The following is a 21,826-nucleotide window of genomic DNA, read 5'->3' on the forward strand; positions in this document are numbered from 1 at the left end:
GCCCCTAAGAATTCACACCCTGTGCCCTCAGTTACAAACACAGTCTAGTTGCTAACAATATTAAATTCCAAAATGACTTGTAATGTAGGAAAATAAAATAAACATCCTGCACACTTACCCAATCCGGGTAAACAGCTTCCCATGGGCATGGAGAAAACTGAGGATGAACCTTTTGTTCAGCTGCATGGGAAAAAAAGAGAGGAGAAAACAATTAAACTTTCCCCAGTTTCCTGTTACTGAACAGAGTCCCTAGTGACACAATAACCTGGCCAGGGTCTAAGGGGTGGGCACTAGGGATGGGAACCAAATGAACATGCCCAAGCTCTCACACAGACCCAGGGCCCATGCCCAACAGCTGCTGCTCAGCTGAGCCAAGATGACAGCAGGCTCGGTGAACGGACAGCACCCCCTGCTGGCAGTAGTGTCTGAGTGCAGGGAGCGAAGCACTGAATCCCAAGTAAGCTGGGTAGATGGCTGTCACCCTCTGCCATCTAGAAGTCACTCTGTCCCCATAATGACGGAAATGAAACACTGACAAGTACAGGACAGGGATGACGATGATCTTGGATAAGTCCCTTCTCTTTCTTACGAGCTGTTTTTCTACCTACCCAAAAAACAGAACTCTTCTTTGGTAACCAAGGGTAAGGTAATCCACCACTAACTAGCTTATCAAATTGTACTCCTCCAGCTTTTAAAATAAAAGTGCAGGGGCTTCCCTGGTGGCGCAGTGGTTGAGAATCTGCCTGCTGATGCAGGGGACGCGGGTTCGAGCCCTGGTCTGGGAAGATCCCACGTGCCACGGAGCAACTGGGCCCGTGAGCCACAATTACTGAGCCTGCGCTTCTGGAGCCTGTGCTCTGCAACAAGAGAGGCCGCGATGGTGAGAGGCCCGCGCACCGCGATGAAGAGTGGTCCCCACTTGCCGCAACTAGAGAAAGCCCTTGCACAGAAACGAAGACTCAACACAGTCATAAATAAATAAATAAATAAATAAATAAATAAAAAGAACCTGAATTTCTAAAAAAAAAAAAAAGAAAAGAAACGAAGACCCAACACAGCCATAAATAAATAAATAAATAATTTTAAAAAAAAAAAAAGTTCAAACCTTTCCTTTTTTTTTTTCTTTTCTTTGAAAGAAAAACTGAAAGCTGGGGTTATGTGAAATCCTCTGGCTTTTAAGTGTTGGCTACTAAAGAAAAAAAATTTAAACATTAGGCAAGCCAAAAGCACACGTTTGCCAGCCACATCTGGCTCACAGCCATAAGCTACCAAATTTTCAAATTCAGTTCAAGGTTCTAGAAAATCTACTTCTATCAAAATTTAGGGGAGATATTCCTCTAAGCAAAACAAGGCAGGGAAAAAAATTCAACTCCAAAGAAAGTGGAAACAATCTAAAGCCCAAACCCTGTCATCTTCCCTGGTCTCCTGGAAGCAACATGCTCAGGCTTCCCTGTAGCCAGACAGGGAAGAGGGATCAAGAATTTTGATCTCAAGGTGATGGTTAGGGCAAGGAACAGTCCAGCACCCTGGATGCTCTGCCCAAGAGGAAAATACTCTTCTGGTTTATACCCTTGCAAAACAGAAAAACAATCAAACTGTGGCAGTTCCACCAATTTCACAAGGAAGCTGGGTGTGAGGAAAGGAGGGCATTCTCCCCTCCCCAATGACTTCAACCACAAACTGCAAAAATCTTCAGTCTTTATATTTGCTTAAACAAATTACATTTAATCAGCAATACTAGACCAAACTCTGATTTCTGTAGTTAAAAAGGATACTTCATGGAACGTAACCTGTCTCTACCGTGAGGTGAGTCAGGGCAGGGGACACTGGGTTCCATGAACAGAAGGGAAAGATGAGGACCTGCCACAAAATAAATGGCCGAGGGCGCTGCCACTGTTAGTGGCAAGGCCTGGGCTAGAATGCAAAGGAAGGTGGTGAAAAACTTACCCCTCAAACCTCTGCCACTTACCTGCTGTGGGGTCTCAGGCAACTGATCTAACCTCCCAAAGTTTTTCTTTCTACGCAGTGGAGATAACAGTACCTATACATTAAGGGACTGGTGCATGAGATAAGGCAACTAAAAGCACATGCTGGGCATTTGTAAACACTCAAGTGTCAGCTGAACATTCTCTCCCAACGAATGGTTGAGTGAGTGGTAAAATGTTAACAACTGGAGAATCCGGGTGAAGGATCTACAGGAGTTCTCTGTATTATTCTTGCAACTTTTCTATGGGTATAAAATTATTTCAAAATAAAAAGGTAGGGCTTCTCTGGTGGCACAGTGGTTGAGAGTCCACCTGCCAATGCAGGAGACACGGGTTTGAGCCCTGGTCTGGGAAGATCCCACATGCCATGGCGCAACTAAGCCTGCGAGCCACAACTACTGAGGCCTGCGTGCCTGGAGCCTGTGCTCCACAACGGGAGAGGCCGTCACAATGGGAAGCCCACACACTGCAGGGAGGAGTAGCCCCCACTCGCCACAACTAGAGAAAGCCCACACGCAGCAATGAAGACCCAATGCAGCCAAAAATAAAATTAATTAATTAAATTTATTTTAAAAAATCAAGCACCACTAATTTATTTAAAAAAATAATAATAAAATTTAAAAAATAAAAAATAAAAAATAAAAAAGTAAAAATATATATTCTCTCTCTATTCTTGTTTTAACTCAACTGTCCCTTTTTCCAGCTGCCAATCATACACTGGTTAACTCATTCATAACTAGTTATATTTATACATACAGGATACTTTGGTAGAAACAGAACGATATTAATAACCCATCTCGTTCAAGCCAATTACTATCCCCCAAGCCGCAAGATAGCTCAGAAATTCAAGCAACTTAAACCAGTGAATGACAGAACCTGAACCCAGGTCTTCCGATTCCAAAACAGTTCTCCTCCCCTTAAACTGCCATCTATCTCAGGAAGAGAACAGGTGAGCTTATTCATGAAGGGCCAGTGAGGGAATAAGAGCAACTAAAAAGAGCAGTTCAGTTTTACCTTTAAGTTTTCCTTACCCATTAGGTAGGAAACATAGTGTGTAACCCACAATACCTCCTGGAACAAAATGAGTGCACCATGAGGTTTTTCTTTACTTTTTTTTTTTTTTTAATAATTCTTTATCTATTTATTTTTGGCTGTGTTGGGTCTTCGTCTCTGTGCGAGGGCTTTCTCCAGTTGCAGCAAGCGGGGGCCACTCTTCATCGCGGTGCGTGGGCCTCTCACTATCGCGGCCTCTCTTGTTGCGGAGCACAGGCTCCAGACGCGCAGGCTCAGTAGTTGTGGCTCACGGGCCTAGTTGCTCCGCGGCATGTGGGATCTTCCCAGACCAGGGCTCGAACGCGTGTCCCCTGCATTGGCAGGCAGATTCTCAACCACTGCGCCACCAGGGAAGCCCCACCGTGAGGTTTTTTAATGCTGGAGTTCTAGCTATACTTCCCAAAGATCCTTCTCTTAGGGTAGTAGATGAAGCCTACTTAATTACCTGACTTCATACCTGCCATTATCATATTTTAACTATATCTAGTAGAAAGTGGATTTCAATGCATTGTTTTTCAATGAGTTTTAGTGAAGGGAATCTTAGCACACTTTGTCAAACTATACACACATTCTCTCTGACCTTGGTTAATGAGAACCACTGCTTTATTTTTAGTCTGAAAGTACCTGTTACCCTAAATATAGTTTCTCTTTATCTGTCACCAACATTTTGAGTAGGAAAGGAGCTAAAATGTAGATACATTCTAGAGAGTGGTAAAGCATGTTATACTGAGGAGGTAGATTTGTTACACGTTGGTCAAAATGGGACTAAGCACCATCGTAAATTAATAACATGAAGTCAGCAAGTGCTGAGGCAGAGCTTTTGGAAAACTTAACTGATACCAAGTCCACAAAAGGAAGGTCTTAGTCTGAGCTTCCTCCCTCTCCAACACATCACCATGGATTGGCTTCATGTTTGGAGCTTTTTTTTTTTTTAATTAATTTTGTAAGTGAAATAGGGAGCATTTTCTTTTCTCTTTTTTTTTTTAAATTTTATTTATTTATTTTTTTTATGGCTGTGTTGCGTCTTCGTTTCTGTGCGAGGGCTTTCTCTAGTTGTGGCAAGCGGGGGCCACTCTTCATCGCAGTGCGCGGGCCTCTCACCATCGCAGACTCTCTTGTTGCGGAGCACAGGCTCCAGACGCGCAGGCTCAGTAATTGTGGCTCACGGGCCCAGTTGCTCCGCGGCACATGGGATCTTCCCAGACCAAGGCTCGAACCCGTGTCCCCTGCATTGGCAGGCAGATTCTCAACCACTGCGCCACCAGGGAAGTCCCTGTTTGGAGCTTTTTGATTCTTAACAATACACTCAGATGGTCTCACTCAGGTAGAGAAAGAGCTGTTTTTCCGCGTATGGTGAGACTATCTGTCTCCAGATCTTCCTCGTGCAATTACATACTGTTCACCAGAAACGAAAAATGCTTCTTGGGTGCAGCCCTAAGAGACAGTGTTAGAATTATTAAAGGGCTCCTGGCTCTCTGGTTTAAGTCCATAACCAACTCACAATGGACTCTTGAGCCTTTTGTACCATCTAAAAGCAAGGACCCAAAGTGACACTAATGGCAATAGTTGGATGGGTAGGTCTCTGGACACTCACAACAAAGTCTGTCCTTCCATTAACTATGGGGTTATGAGTAAAGTGGTTTGGGTTGTTCCTCAACTGTAAAATGGAATTTCTACCACTGACGGTACCTAACTCAGAGCTGAAAGGATAAAACGAAGTAATACAAATTAAAGCATTTTGAGGAATAAATGTCTTATGCAAGCCCCGGTTATTACCACTCAGAACTGCCTAAGTGCTTTATGAACTGTGTAGCAAGGAAGGAGAAAGAAGCTCCTCAGAGGCAGCAAGACATCACCAGAGGAGAGGATTCTGAAATATGCCCAATTTTAATTCTTAATAGTTGTTCCTGCTTCTAGAAAGTTGTGTGGAAAACTGAATTTCTGAAAAGTGAATCACTTTAAGGACAGTAGGAGGAATTAAGAGGAATTCCTCAGTATTAAGAGGAATTCCAGCATGCGTCTTTAAAGTGTTTTGGGGAACATAAACTATCATTCTCTAATTTATTCATCTGGGATGTCTCTACTTTTATATACCAAGTACTCAAAAAAAAAAACCTTGTTGTGTTTTAAAAGGGGGGGGCTCTATCCCCTTAGATATGAGACAACATAGGTGAAGACCAAATTTCAATGGTACCTGTTAGAAAACGTCCAGGACTTGCAGAGCCTGCCATCAAAGCCCAGTTATCATCTCCCTAAAGCACTGAGATCACAGGTGGAAAAGAATGTGAGCACAGAGGTGAAGCTGCCCACGTTCATCCCTGTGCTCCCCTGACAGGCACAATCAAGAGCAGACCAATAAGACAGGGTCCCCAAAGCCAAAGAACTTGTAGCCCAAGAATAAAAGATAAATAACATACCAACTTGCCAACTCCCCATTTACGTTCCAAAACCTAAGACAAGGCCTTCTGACTATGAAGGTGCCAGGAGGCACTGTGCTTCCCTTACTGCCACTATCCCTCAGCCAGGAAATGTCTGTGGCAGGGAGATCTAAGGAGATGATAGAGAAAGTGAGGAAGGAGGGCACGGCACACAAAACGTGGAAGCCTACCGGTAAGTCAGCAGTAAAATAATCATATAGCAGGAATAAAAACTGCTCATTAGAACTTTCAGTATTCCTCTTTCCAGGATATAGATAAATAAAAATGTATAGGCAAGTCAAGTAGTAAGACTCAAATGCCTTGTAGGGAGACAGCAAATCACAAAAATCCATCTTCGAATCCCAAAGAGCCACACTGAGGCTGAGGTAGAGCAGGTATGGTGATTACTCTTCACCTTCAGTTTCTTCACCCCTGAACTGTTCTGGGCAGGATGACAGCTCAATTAGCTCTAATTAAGCCCAAGTCCCATGTAGAGCTGTCCTACTTAGGTGGCTGGATCTGAGCCATGTGAATTCAAGTGTAAAACGTGCCTCTTAAAACCAATGCACCCCTTGAAACAACAGCTCTCACTCTCACACTGCAGCTTAGTGCTGCCTCAACAAAGTCTTACATTAAAGCAATTTACTTGCTATTACTTCATTATCTCTCCTACTTAAAGCCAGCAAACTGGAGGGAAATTGGGCTAAATGTCAAATCAGCAGTCAGCTCCGGAAAACCCAGCCAGCAAGCAGAGGGACAGCTGAGCTTAGAGTACCGGGCTGGCTCTCAGGAGGAAAACTGGCACTAGGTCTAAAGAAAAGAAAGAACCACGAATTTGTGACTACTCTGTATTTATCGCTCATTTGTTTACTGTGGGGGAGGGAGTAGTACAGAATAGTATGAACAAAGACCACTGATCTGGGTTCAAGACCTGGGTTCAAATTTTGGTTATGCCATTTATTTGCTATATAACTATCGACAAATCATGTCAACTTTCTAAGGCTGTTTCTTCAACTATAAAACAAGAAGGCAGGGTGAGATCAATATCAGTGATTCTATAACCCTGAGTGTGTACGCATCACAAGAAGAGCGTCTGCAAAAAATATAGATTCCCCAGTCCTTCAGAATCAGAATCCTCAGGGAGGGGAGAAGGGGACTGCGAATCAGCATCTTTAAAAGGTCTCCAGGTAATTCTGAAAGACAGCTAGATTTGGGAATCCCTGGGCTAGATCACGCGTCAGCAAATTATGGCCGAAGTGTTTTTTAGTATGGCCCATGAGCTAAGAATGGCTCTCACATTTTTTAACAGTTGAAAAAAATTGAAGGAATTTTTCATGACGCATGAAAACTATATGAAATTTAAATGTCAGGGTCCACAAATAGAGTTCTATTGAAACACAGCCACACTTGTTTGTTTCATATTGTCTGTGGCTGCTTTCCCCCTACAAAGGCAGAGCTGAGCAGCTGTAGCTGAGAGTACGCCCAAAAGCCTAAAATACTATCTGGCCCTTTACAGAAAAAGTTTGCTGATCCCTAATCTCATCTATAACACTGGGGTCTCAAAAAAATGTTTGTACCTGCATAACACTTCAGGGCTACCACACACATACTGGAAACAGCAATGATTCTCATAGGCTGTTTAATAGCAAGCCCCACCTCTCTGGATGTTCTGACACCTACCCTCCCACCTATCACCTCAGGGGAATCACCAATCCACAGTGTTCCTTCCAATTCTAAAAGCCCACAAATGAACAGTTCTAACTAAATCTAATCTTTCTTACCAGCTTCTGGGCAAACACCATCCTATTCTACGTTAGCACAAAATACACCAAATGCCAAAAGACTGCTGCTCTCAAAGCTTTTGACCTCAAATGCCCCAAAGGCTACAGAGAAATATAAATGGGGCTCTCAAGGTTTCCACCTTGGAAGCCACTATGGGGTGGAAACACAACACACCCAAGCCGAATCAATATTTCACTTAGGCCAGAGGGCCCCAGAACTTTTCCCAAAACATCCCTAATCAAGGGAAAGTGTCAGACTAAGGCTTATGAATCCCTGTGCTGTGTGGTCTGACAATCTACAGCTCAGAAGTGCCACCAGCTTAGCATCTCAAGGTATACAGGGAAAGAGAGAAAGTTCAGCCAAAGGGCGACACTGTTGCTCTGACTGAGTTACTTTCTGAATGACTCTTCTTTCTGACTCATCTCTCTCAGAGCCTGGGAACTCTCATGCCCATCAACCCAAAAAAATGGGGGCGCTGGGACACCTTTGCAACTGCACAAAGTGGGAGAGAAGAGGACAGGGCTGAAGCTCCCACTTGGTGAAGAGTTGGGCACCAGAAAATAGTTTTCCAAAGGCACATACACAAGCTCAAACCATCTTTTAAATGAATGGATCAACAGAGCGCTGATGATGGTGAGGTCCTTTTCACACTGTGTCCACCCATTCATGTATTCATTCAACAAAAACTTACTTGCCATCTTCTAGGGACATGACACTGTGCATGAACTATGAACAAGGCAGAGATAATGCCTCCTCTGTGGTTGACACAATTATAAAGTACCATGATTGGCGAAGGATGGGATGCTGTGTATTTCCACAGCAGGAGCATCAGAGATCTCAGAGGAAAAGAGGTAAAGAGTCATGTCATGCCTATGTGTCATAAGCATAGGGGACACAGCATGTGTGATGGTCCCAAGAGTAGCACGTTGTAGACTGGCATGGCCAGGTGAGTGATTCTGCAAGAGGGAGGCTAAAGAAATAGGCTGGGCCAAGTTGTAGACGTCCTTGTTAAAGAGTTTGATCCTAATCAAAGCCACTGAAGGGTTTTGAGCAGGGAAGTGACATGAGCAAACCTCCATTTTTAAAAGGGCATTCTGACAACTGTCTAGAAATTTTAGTTGTTTTTTTTTTTTTTGGTTGGCAGGGGGGAGTGCGGAGTAAAACGTTTACAGGCCAGGAAACCAGTTAAGAAGCTGCTGCAATCATCCATTGGCAATAGAGACAGAGAAAAGAGGGAAGACAAAGAAAACCATCATTCCACACTCAATCAATCATGATCCCTTGTCCCTAACTCCCAATGGTTCTAGTTCTAAGTAACTCAATTTACAGAGACCAGCAGTGGCCCAGAACCAAGCAGAAGTCTTTAAAATCACACAGAAGTCTTACTCAAACTAAGTGAAACACTGATTTCATTTTTAGAGATAATTTGGATATTCTTATCTTATTTTCTTTCAATAATATTTTTAAACAGCCTAGCATAGTGTCTGGTAATTAATACATATTCAGTAAGACACTGTTGAAGAATCTATTAAAATATATAGATTTGAGGGGCTTCCCTGGAGGCACAGTGGTTAAGAATCCGCCTGCCAATGCAGGGGACACAGGTTCGAGCCCTGGTCCGGGAAGATCCCACATGCCGCGGAGCAACTAAGCCCATGCGCCACAACTACTGGGCCTGCACTCTAGAGCCCACAAGCCACAACTACTGAAGCCCGCACGCCTAGAGCCTGTGCTCTGTAACAAGAGAAGCCACTACAATGAGAAGCCCATGCACTGCAATGAAGAGTAGCCCCCGCTCGCTACAACTAGAGAAAGCCCGCGTGCAGCAACAAAGACCCAATGCAGCCAAAAATACATTTTAAAAAATAAATAAAATATATAGATTTGATAGTAGTAAGATAGATTATCCAGGTAATACACAGAAAAAACTCACAAGAAAAACAGTACAGTACTAATACTAATGCTGAAGGGAAATAGCACACTCACCACTATTTATGAGAATTTAAATATTTCTCTTTCTGGAGGATAATTTGGCAAAACCCAAAAGTATTCAAACAAAAAGAGAGTACTGCGCTTCCCTGGTGGCGCAGTGGTTAAGAATCCGCCTGCCAATGCAGGCGACACAGGTTCAAGCCCTGGTCCAGGAAGATCCCACATGCTCGTGCACCGCAACTACTGAGTCTGTGCTCTAGGGCCCACGAGCCACAACTACTGAGCCCACATGCTGCAACTACTGAAGCCCATGTGCCTACAGCCTGTGCTCTGCAACAAGAGAAGCCACTGCAATGAGAGGCCTGCGCACCGCAACGAAGAGTAGCCCCCGCTCGCCGCAACTAGAGAAAGCCCGCGCGCAGCAATGAAGACCCGATGCAGACAAAAATAAATAAATAACATTTTAAAAAAAGAAAAGAGAGTCCTCCCGCGAGGGAGAGGATGCGCGCGCAGCGCCTTCCGCCCAAGCGGAAGTTTTCGCAGGGCAAGTGAGAAGGACACAGTTAAGATGGAGTTTCCAGCCCAGTGGGTCTGAGGACCAGACCGTGACCCCATAAAGCATGATCTCCTGTCCAGACTGTGGCAAAGGTGTTGAAGCAACTTTCAAATTCTGCCCCTACTGCAGAAAACCTTTGCCTACAGAGGAGCATGAGGGGACCCAGACCTTTGTCAAGCCGTCTATGTCATCCTCCCAAGCTTGGACTCCTCCCCTGAAATCTACATTCATATATATCAGACTGCCTGCTTGACATCTATTTGATGTCCCATAAGTGTCTCCGCATGCCCAGAACTAAGCTCCTGATATGACTGCCACCCTCCACCTGCCCCTTCCACAGACTATCCCATCGAGGTAACAGCAGTTCAGCTTATTCAGTTTCTCAGACTATGGAGTCATCCTCAAGTCCTCTTTCTCTCCCACCCCATGACTGCAGCCCTCCAGCAGATCTCATCAGCTCTCCCTTTAAAAGTCAATGCCGAGGACTTCCCTGATGGCACAGTGGTCAAGAATCCACCTGCCAATGCAGGGGACACAGGTTCGATCCCTGGTCCGGGAAGATCCCACATGCCGCGGAGCAACTAAGCCCATGCGCCATAACTACTGAGCCTGCGCTCTAGAGCCCACGAGCCACAACTACTGAAGCCTGTGCACCTAGAGCCCGTGCTCCGCAACAAGAGAAGCCACCACAATGAGAAGCCCGTGCACCACAATGAAGAGTAGCCCCCACTCGCCTCAACTAGAGAAAGCCTGTGAGCAGCAACGAAGACCCAATGCAGCCATAAATAAATAAATAAATTTATTTTAAATAAATAAATAAATAAATAAAAATTTAAAAGGAAAAGAAGAGAAAACAGAGTACTATCGGGATTTAAGGATTTTGATCCTGAGTAATAGCAGCTCCATCTGCTACATTCCAGCTCAAGAGACTGGACAAGAAGAGACCACAGCTAACATCAGAATACAAGCCGAAGTCCTTACAATGGCCGACAAGAGTCCTGCGTAATAATCATTCTCCACTCCTGCGGCTTCCTGATACTTGAATATGCTAAGCACATTCCCACTCAGGGGGCGTGGGGGGGGCGATATTTTCTCTCTAGCCCAGTGGTTCCCAACATTTACGATTCGTAGGAATTGCCTATGAATCTTTTAAAAATACGGATGCCTGACTTCTATCTCCAGATATTGATTTAATTGGCGTGGAGGTGAAACCTGGGCATCATGATTTTTAAAAGCTTCCCAGATGATAGTACTGTACCAAAGTTTGAGAACGACTGCTCTAATTTACACTGTTTTTATAGCACTTATCACCAATTTTTACACACACACCATGACAGGAAGGACTTTGTGGATTTCATTCACCACAGCCAGCAGACTCATAGAGGGTAACCTATAAATACTTGATGAACAAATAGCCTTTCTAGTCTGGTCTTTGGCTGCTCCTCCTGCCTCCACTCTTGCTGATACAGCCTACCCTTCAGCAACAAACAATTATTTGTGATGCCCTAAATTCACCATGTTCTTCCTGCTACTATGGCCAATCTCCGTCTAATGCCTTCTCATGCACTCCTTTTTATATCGAATAAAGCCCTTCTTTTCCTTGCTTAAGACCCTCTTCCCAACCCTCTACCTCCAGGCTGAGCTTGACACCTTATCCTCCAGACTCAGAGACTATTTCACATGCCTCTGTGATACCGGGTATCATGGTACATCTTTATTATATACACACATCTGTCTTTATATGAGCTCTGTCCATAAAATTTTTCCATGATGATGGAAATGTTCCTTATCTTCACTGACCAATAGAGTAGCCATCAGCCACAGGTGAGTAATGAGTGTTTGAAAGGTGGCTATGGTGACTGAGGAACTGAACTTTTAATTTTATTTCATTTTAATTAAATAGCCCCATATAGCTAGTGGCTACCACACCGGTCAGCACAGCTCTAGGCTGATGTCCTTTAGTGAATGATTCATTTCTATATACCAGGACACAGGAATTATCAATAGTGAGGGACAGCTGACTTAAGAGATGGATGGATATGAGTTTGCTCCAAAGATTATAATACCCATACTTTTACAATTTCTGGCTTTGTCATATGATCGGAGCAAAAGACACATCCTGAAGCACAAATAAGGCTCAGCCAATGGGAGCAAAGGATTGGAAGAACCTATTCTACTCTTCTGCCCAGATATATAATCCACATAGTGTGGAAGTGTGGCCTCACACCTGATTTTAACTATTGGACTGCACCTTTCAGAAACTTGGGGGCAGCTCCCAACTAAGGACAGGTTGAATTTACAGAGCTGGCTCTGTGCTTTAGGAGTTGAAAGTACCCCAACCTACTAAGACACAACTCAGAAACCGAGAGCTCAAGGTTTCCCAGCTGAGCAAAACAAGTGTGTCATACTCAACCACCTTAGTAACAGTCAAAACTTCTCCAGCACCTTCTCTGTGTAAGGCACATTTCTAAGCACTTTATGACTATTAGCCCATTTAACCTCACAACAATCCTGTGAGGTAAGTACTACTATTATTTCTATGTTACAGATGAGAAAACTGAGCACAGAGAGGTTAAGTGACCAGCCCAAGTCTGGTTCCAGAGTCTGAGCTCTTAATCTTCCACCTTTAAAAGGGGCAACTTTTTTGGCAGAACCAAGAATCACACTGAGAATGTTTATAAAGGCCAAAAGCTAAAGCAACCCCAAGCAAAAACCCACCAATGGCTCCAGCTATCATTCACTGAAAGACCACTGGGCCAAACCAACCGAGAACTCTTGCAGATTAAGGGAAGTAGATACTTCCAGTCCAGATCATACCATGAAAGCTGGTGGAAGCACTTAACAACTGTACCCTAGGATAATGCCAGCCAGAAGAGAGAAGAAAGAAAAGTGGGAAAAGTGAATAAAAGCTTGTTCTCCATATCAGTAAAATAGCAGTAATAAAACTAGTAAAATAAAAACCCTAATATTTTTCTAGATAAATCCACAATCTGCCTGTTTAATAAGGAAGTAGTTCTTCAAGAATCAAAGAATATATGTGCATTTACACACTATCATCAAGGGACTGTGCATGGTCCAGAAAAAATATGAGAAAACATACCCTCCTGCCTACCCACCTACCACAACACAGGAAAACCCCTGAATATCTCAGGAAAGGGAGGAGTAAGAACTAATCTAAGAACCCAGAGAAGAACGAAGCTTCAGTTTAAGAAAGATGTGGTCACAAAGAAGGTTTCACAAACCACTCTGCTGTGGGCACCAAAAAGCAAATAACCAGCATTACAGGGCGCTCTGACAACCTCATGTGAGCTTCAGATTTAAGCAAGGCACCAAATAAGGGAAGGATTCTGGAGCATCAACTCCTAGGAAAAGTGTTTCAAGTTAAAAATGGTTATTCAGGTTTGGATGTGAACTTCTGTATCTGTTCTTTATCAACAGAGGCACCTCTACCTCACTGGCAGCTAGCAGTAGAAAGGGAAGAAAATGGTTGGAATAAAAATGGATTACACATAGACGACAACATGAGCTGACGCAGCCTGGCGTTTACCTGGACACCACAGACAAGGCTATAAACATGCAACGCAGAACTTGTAGGATCCCACATCCCAGCTGGACCCAAGCATCGCCAAGGAGCAGGCTGGCCATGATGTCACTTTTCCCCCAACAGCCAGAGTTCAACATTAAGGCCAAAAACCACAGCACTTTTGGTGAGAGACTCAGTTTCACTGTGACTGGAGGAAGGCCTGCTTCCATCTAGTTTTCTGTCAGTCATATCCTTTTTGTGCTGGTTCCCAGACTCAAAATATCTAGTTCAAAAGGCATGGCAAACACCTTCAAATTCCTTGTCTTTGATCCAATTCTCCTCTTCATTTTCCTTATCCTCTCTCAACAATGAAAATCAATCTTAGGCACACCAGAAAGCAGGTAAATCATGAACATTAACTTCTTCCTAACTTATTTACAGTGCTTTATCCCTCTCACTGTTACTATGAAATGTATAGGGAAAATGTGAGTTTAGAGTTGAAAGAGAAGCACGAAAATGACGAGTCAAACACCAATTACGCCGGGACTTCCCTGGTGGCGCAGTGGTTAAGAATCCACCTGCCAATGCAGGGGACACGGGTTTGATCCCTGGTCCGGGAAGATCCCATATGCCATGGAGCAACTAAGCCTGTGCGCCACAACTACTGAGCCTGTGCTCTAGAGCCCCCGAGCCACACCTACTGAGCCCACGTGCCGCAACTACTGAAGTCCGCGCACCTTGAGCCCGTGCTCCGCAGCCAGAGAAGCCACTGCGATGAGAAGTCCGCGCACTGCAACAAAGAGTAGCCCCCTCTCGCCACAACTAGAGAAAGCCCGCGTGTGGCAATGAAGACCCAACACAGCCAAAAACAAACAAACAAATAAAAACTAATTACACTGGGTTACACAGTTTGCTTAGTTTGTGACAATTGATCAACCTGTATGGCTTTGATACATGCACTTTCCTGTATGTATATTATACTGTAATAAAGTTTTCTTCAAATTACCACAACCTCTGCTGCTGGTCCACAAAAAGCCTTTATTTCATGCCAGTATCCTTTGTCCTGTATGTCCTAACCCCCGTCAAGATTCTAACTCTGAGGTGGTAAAAAATGAAGGTGACTGTGCTAAAAGGCTGTGGCTCCATCTAGGTGCAGAAAGCTATGCTGGTGTTAAATACCAGATCTCCTGATGGTGTAATTTAGATCCTATTTTACAGATGTAGAAACAAGGAAAGAGACTAAGAAATGTGTTGGCAGAAATAAAAAGAAATTTAGGAATATGACCCAGAAGATCTGACTCCAAGTCTGCATCAGCCACAAGGGACAGCTTCTCAGGGGGCACCAAGGGCATCTACTAGTGTCTTATCCAACCTTTTGATATGTATCACTTCAAAGTATTTTAAAAGCCATACTGCTTTACAGATCTGTCCGGAAGTCTAAAAGAAAATATGCCAAAGAAATTCCTTTGCTTTACAAATTAGGGCCTAGCATCTCAGAGATTTGTGGCACAAGTCAGCTCAAAATCTCATTAGACAAAATAAGACTTCCGTATCTTTACCAAGAAACACCCCAGAAAAATGCAAATCCACAAAGGTATTATTCCAACTCCTCTTTTCCATATGCTTCAGTAGTTGCAGTCCTACTGTGCGTGTGAAGAGCAAGAACAGGACTTATTGCCAACAGTTACAACACAGTGCATAACTTATTCCCAAGCCAAGCTAGGCTTGGCTCAGAAAGCTTCCCAGAATGATGGAAGGCATGACTGTAGGATGACTCAACCTTTGCTAATGCATAAAATAAAGCAAAGAAGAACTATTTGAAGGATTCACTTCTAAGCTTGGGCCAAATCAAAAGCCCAGAAGTATCCACTTTGTGATGAATCTTCAGTTCCAGCTGACTGATTAGACAGCATTGGTGTGGACATCTGTACTGTGGCCTAAGATGTTCTAATGACAGACTCCTGGCTAGGAATCTCAGAAGCAACCACTCAGTTTCTAACCACACCGTGTTTTAATCCATGCTGTTCCTTCTGCCAGAAAAGTCTGCTACCCACATCTCCCTAAAGAACTTCTTTCATCCTTCAAAATTAAGGACAGATCACCTTTCTAGGTAGCTTTCCCTGTTCATCATGAGTTAATTTCTTTCTCCTCTGTATTACCCCTATACAGTATACATATTTCTATTATAACATGTAACATTTCATTACAAGTATTTACTTACGTATCCATTTTTCTTACTACACTGTATCTTTGAAGGAAGGACCAATATCATTTACCTTTCTAGGTGCAGTGCCTAGAATAATGACCAGCATACAAAGCTATTCACTAAATATTTATGGAAATGACCTGAATGGGGACAGGAAAAAGCCTGATCCCCTCAGAGATGACTAGCTGACCTGAGAAAGGGGTTTCACAACTGGATAAGTAAGAGAAAAGAGAAAAATGTCCATATAAAACTGTGAAGCCAATTATTTAAGTCCACATATAAAGGTATATACTGTACTGCAAGACAGAATACAAAAAAGAAAGAGGAGCCATCAAGAAAAAGATTAGAGGTCAGGAGCAGTAAGGACACGACACAAAATGCATGCCAGAAATACCTGACACTTACTAAAGCCAGTTACAAGTTCAGCTCTAACCTCTGGAACAATTAAAATAGAGAATTATTCTGAATAACAAATTCGTAAATGTGCATGAGGTTTAAAAAAACACACAAAAAACCCTCACACAGTACAACTATCTCTGATACTAAAAGCAAAAATTTCTCCCGTGGGTTTCCACAAAGAAGATACCAAGTAATGCAAACAGCAATGATTCCCTAGGCCTCTTTTATTATTTGTCTTAATATAGGCTGATGACCTTACACCAAAGTACAATTCAGTCAAAGCAATACTACCACGGACCAACATGTCACCTAGGTACATGTTCTAGGAATGAATGACATGGAAAGAGCAAAAGGAGGAGAGATGCCTAGTGATTCCCAGAGCAGACACTCAATAAATTTTGAATCGGTAGACAGAAGATAGACAACTGGAAAAATCACTGAAGCTCTTAATAATAAAAATGTGTGATAAATACATTTTACAGGGACTTGAGCATCAGAAAGCATCTCGATAGTATTTTAAGTTCCTTCTGGTCTAGGGAGTCTATATACTAATACTTGGGAAAATAAAACTGAGCAGTAACTTCAATATTAAATATTTATGAGTAAAGTGAAAGGCTTCCAGGAGGGGAATAACCTGAGTTTCCCCCTGGAGCCAAACAAAGGGTCTACCGACTGGGGTAAGATCACAAGCCAAGAAGACAACTATTTCATATTCTCTACCTTAGCCCAAACATCACACCCAAGACAGTGAAAACAGAGTAGACAGATGAAATCCCGGGACCTTAAAGAGTAGATAGGGATTGCAAATAACAGAACTACAGATACGTCTCCCCACGAGTATGGTCAGAAACTTAAAAAAACATAGGAAATTGGTGAGAAAGGTAACATGGGGAAAACAAAAAGGTCAGTGCAGTCTCTTACCCCACACAACAGACAATATGTTATATACAAAGTGAGCTGCTCCCACTCACTACTAGTAACGTCGCCTCACTACTCTGTCCCTTCCTATAGCAGCTGCAGATTGAACATGGATCCTGTGTAAGGGTCTCATTCTTATTTGGAAGGCTCTTCACAGACTAGGAGCTGGATCCTAAGGGACGATTTATAGTACACCCGCACATACATTCCAGTTGGCTGGAACTCAGCAGCTGATTGCTCCCTTGTCTAACTTGGTAAGGAGCCAAAGGAGGACTTTTCTCAGTCGACTCTCCCAGGCTGGAAAATTCTCTAACCCCAGAGTTCTGGCTTAAGTCTGGATATCAGGTTATTCAGGAGATGCCAAAACTACGTCTTTACATTGGCTTTGAACAAGTCTCTCAAGTACACCATACGGATTCCCACAGATCTCAAAATCATCTGGACATTAAGGCCAAAGATGGCCACTCTTCCTCTCACATAGAGAGGAACATGCTTTCCAAAGCATGGCCAACATCAAAACAAACCTTTCATAAATCATACATCAACCTGAACAAGTCTTGAAGGGTGAACAAGCAACAGACACACTCATTAAATGGCCTCCTTACAACCTTTTTATTCTACACTGAAAATTCTCCCTATTCCCCCAGTGACTGGAATTCTCTCTCACTGTGGTTGATCCCTATGCCATGAAGGGCCAAATTCTAGGTCTGTTTCTCTGACCGAGAGGAAATGAAGGAAGAAACCTTAACAAGGTGTTTTTTTAATCTCAGTAGGCTCTAAATCACTGGTTCTCAACCAAAACAGTTCCACCCCTCCCAGGGAGTCCTTGGAAAATCGTGGGGGCCAACTACTGGCATCTAGTGGACGGGGCCAGGAATGCTAAACATCCTATGGTGACAGGCCAGAAAAATGAACTGTGCCCCCAAAAGGCAATAACACCCTCATTAACAATCAATGTCCTAAAGGACCTCTGGGTTAACTGCCTTTACCCGCCCAGCTTCTGGGGCAGTGGTGGGCCAACTTTTTCTGTAAAGGGTCCGGCAGTAAATAGTTTAGGCCTTACAGGCCACATACGTCTCTCTGTCACACGTTCTTCTTTTTAAACAACTCGTTACATAAAAAGGTAATAAACGCTTCTTAGCTTGCAGGCCACTGGCAGTCTTGTATCTCCCCCTGTTCAGAGCACTACCTGACTCATTACAGTCCACTTATATTGAGAGATGCTGACTAAAATAAAATTCGATGCCGTGTGTTATAAACAACTCCAATAATGAACATTACAATTTTAAAGAATGCAACAAGAGCTTCAGAATTTAGTCTTAAAACCTAAGAACTGAGGCATGTATTTGACTTCTAATCAATTAAACAGTTCTCTCCTCCCCTCCCCTGTGCATTTCAGTAGCAAGTTTTCTTGTGAATGTTCGTTTTCAAACATGTTACTGAAAAGAGCATAGGGCCAGCCTTTCCCTCTCCCTTGAGGGTATGTAACTTCCTATTCACTATGCGTGCCACTCAGAAAGTCTCTTTAGAATTACTACTCTTAACATTTTCTAAAATGTCTAAACCAAACCAAAGCCTGGAAAATCTGACTGGTATCTGGGTCCTGACTTTCCGGATGGTAACTAAAGGTCACGTGGGGTGGAAAGTGGCCTGTGGGTAACACAGAATACACACATGCACGCGAACAGGATATGTTGGTAATCCGGTTTCCTGAGACCTGGTGAGTTGTGAGAGTTCTCATCAACACTCTTGGGGAAGATGAAAAACCTTAAGCTGGGAAATAACTGGATTTTAAGAAAGTATTCATTCTTAGAATTAGATTTCTGGTTGAAGCAGAATGGGAAGGTACACCTCCTCTTCCTCCACATTTTAGTTGTCTAAAAACATAAATAAAACAAACACAAAAAATAAATGAAGCGAGTATCTGACGAGGTTTCTTCACCGTGTGGAAGCTGGTGTTTGCAGCATGGCTTATATCACGTCTCAAGCCCAGAAAGACGAAGAGTGTGGTTTTGGTGTCTAACCAGCCTCAACTGCACCCTGGCACTCTGTTTCTTCCCCCTAGAGAACTCTGCTCTGCTAGAGGAAAGAAACCAACCTCACATCTTGAAACAAAACTGCTAGGATAAAAATAAAGCCCTGAAGTGGTTTGGTGACCGAGGTCATATGGGGCGTTAAGGGTTTGTAGTTAGGGCCAATGTACTTTGAGAAACTTCCACTCACTGCTAACCACAAAGAGACAAAGACAGACATCAGCCCGAGAGTCCAACAGTGATCCAGGCAGGTGGCCCCAGACCTTGTCTGTTAGAGGCTGTTCCTCACAGCAAACTCATAGGATCAATATCCGAAAAAACCCAGTCCCAGTTCTGACTTTCTTTGAAAGTAATCTCACCAAGCTGTTTCTTATGGCCTGAGAAAAAGAGAGCCAATCTGTAGCCTCTTCCTGTAGAAAGAGGCTCTTATGAACTCCTGTCATCACATGCTGCCAAATCTCAGTTGACAGAAGAATACTTTCAAAGAGTTGCCAGGGTGGAGGAGAATGACACGTGGTACATATTGTAAGCTACTTTACAAAAGTAAAGGGCCACATCAGCGACATGAAGTTAATAAAATGCCCACAGCAACCCCGAAAAAATACATGGTACCCACCTCACAGATATAAAATCTCTGTATTCATGAGGCCAAAAAATTAAGCTAACTTTCTCTGCTTTGACGATATAATTATGGGGCAATGCAATAACTGAGTTATCATGGACAAAACATTTACCTATTAGCAGAGAGACTCAATTCTTCTCTATCATTGTAAATTAAGTCAATGCTTAGGCTACCCAGAGGAAATCAGGTCAAAAGCTATTTTGAGCTTCATAGTGGCACTAGCTCTGGAAGTGCCAACCTGAAGGATCATGATACAACTCTAGGAATTGGAACTCACTCTAATACAAGGCAAGACATCCTGCCTAAGGAAGCAGGCCTTCTAAAACCATGCTCTCATCTATAGTTATGTTCATGGGTGGGGGCAGGGGGGTGAGGGGAAGGTGGAGGCATTAGATGTGTATCACCCACACATCACAGCTTTCTTCTGCACGGTGGTGGCAGCAGTGGTAGCAGCAGCAGCAGCTGGAGTGCACAAATTATGCAAGGGGCACTGAAAAGCAAGACCAAGGATGGGTCTGAAGAAAATGCCACCTGCATACCACACTTTTAAAAAAAGCCTTCAAGCAAATATAATAAGTTGAGCATGTGAAAGCTCTGTGCTACGGCCACCTGACCTGGATTTCCCACAGTGAAGCTGTGCTCCTTTTTTGGCCCATGTTTACTTTGCTGGACTCTTGATTAAAGGCAAGAAAAAAATGTACTCATATACTATCCAGCCTTGTAGAGCCATGTATCAGAGTCGGAAAGAAAATCATCATCCTCGAAGGAAAAACCACCATGGAAACATGGACACAAGAGATTCAGGCAGGGACAGCACACAAAATCCAGGCAGATGATTCCCAAACCTTGGCAAATAAGGTTCTCACTCTGCCAGAGATTCCACATAACTATCAAGAAGCCTGGGGACAAGGAAAACTACATGAGACCAGAAAAGCTTATTCTAACCAACTGGTTTGGTGGGTGGCATTCAGACTTTACTAAAACACAGCCTGAAGCTTTTCAGTTCACACGCTTAGGCAGTATAACTTCTCACTTTTCACCAAGCTTGGCTGCAACAGGATGCTGAGGAAAGAGCTCTGTCCCAGAGCTCTGTAGGTAGGCCTCAATTCCCACAGGTACAAATTTCATTACGAAACAGAAGTGATACCTTCAGATTCCTTAGGCTCACTACTGGACAGCAGACAGAGTAACCCAGCCAGGTAGCAGGACATACTGCTAACTGATTTCTGGGTCAACAACAATGACAACGTCACGTGAATCCCAGCAAAACACCTATGGCCCAATGATTAAGACGTTTCCCTGTGCCCAAAGTCAGGCCCGTTTGGGTGCTCTTGTCAATCTTAAACTGAATCTCTGAGAAACAACTTAGATGTCTCTTAAAAACCTGGATTGTAATAACTTACTTTGGTGACACTTTTAAAGCATGGATCACAGAATCAAATGCCTACAGAGGCAAGGTGCGTGATATAAGTAAGCAACATACAAGCAAGCACAGGAGAGGAAAAGGGGCTAGTGGCAAACTAAAAGGGGGTAGGTGCTACTCAGCTCTGGCAAATTGTTGCCAGATCTTGATTTCTTTTGAGAATTAGCTGGCAACTGACTGTAATTTTAAAATAAAACAAACAAAAATCCACTATTTGTACCACTTGAACTCTGGTTAGTGAGCTAATCTGACACCTCCTAACGCAATAAAAAATGAGGCACACGGCCCCACCAATGAAGTACTCTTACCAAAAATGCTGAAAGTATCTAACCATGTGTTTAACTCTCATTTACAGTTATATGGGGAGAGAGGAACAGGTTAAATGATACCACAAGGAAAGAGAGGCAAATCCAGAATGCGGAAATTCCATAGGACAATTGACCTGCTTCTTCTTTTTTTTTTTTTTTTTTTTTTGACCTGCTTCTTTAACAAGCTAGTGACATGAAGAAAATTTTTAAAAGGGAAGGCAGAACCGGTCTTGATTAAAAGAGACTTAGGGGCTTCCCTGGTGGCGCAGTGGTTGAGAATCTGCCTGCCAATGCAGGGGACACGGGTTCGAGCCCTGGTCTGGGAAGATCCCACATGCCACGGAGCAACTGGGCCCGTGAGCCACAACTACTGAGCCTGCGCGTCTGGAGCTTGTGCTCCACAACAAGAGAGGCTGCGATAGTGAGAGGCCCGCGCACCGCGATGAAGAGTGGCCCCCACTTGCCACAACTAGAGAAAGCCCACGTACAGAAACGAAGACCCAATGCAGCCAAAAATAAATAAATAAATAATTAATTTAAAAAAAAAAAAAAAGAGAGACTTAGGAAAAAAACAATCAAACAGGGCTTCCCTGGTGGCGCAGTGGTTGAGAATCTGCCTGCCAATGCAGGGGACACGGGTTCGAGCCCTGGTCTGGGAAGATCCCACAT

General features: G+C 43.4%; 1 protein-coding gene across 2 annotated transcripts in view; it reads right to left on the reverse strand.

Moving 5' to 3' along the window:
- SMG6 (SMG6 nonsense mediated mRNA decay factor) overlaps window positions 1–21,826 on the reverse strand; it is a 236,654-nt gene that overhangs the window by 184,136 nt on the left and 30,692 nt on the right. For both annotated transcript variants that reach the window (XM_082370523.1, XM_082370524.1), the window contains exon 9: window positions 119–180. In XM_082370523.1, coding sequence (XP_082226649.1) covers window positions 119–180 — 62 coding nt within the window. The remainder of the gene's footprint in view (window positions 1–118; window positions 181–21,826) is intronic.

Source organism: Balaenoptera borealis (assembly GCF_965194805.1).
Source record: "Balaenoptera borealis genome assembly, chromosome: 20".
Classification (NCBI taxonomy): Eukaryota; Metazoa; Chordata; class Mammalia; order Artiodactyla; family Balaenopteridae; genus Balaenoptera; species Balaenoptera borealis.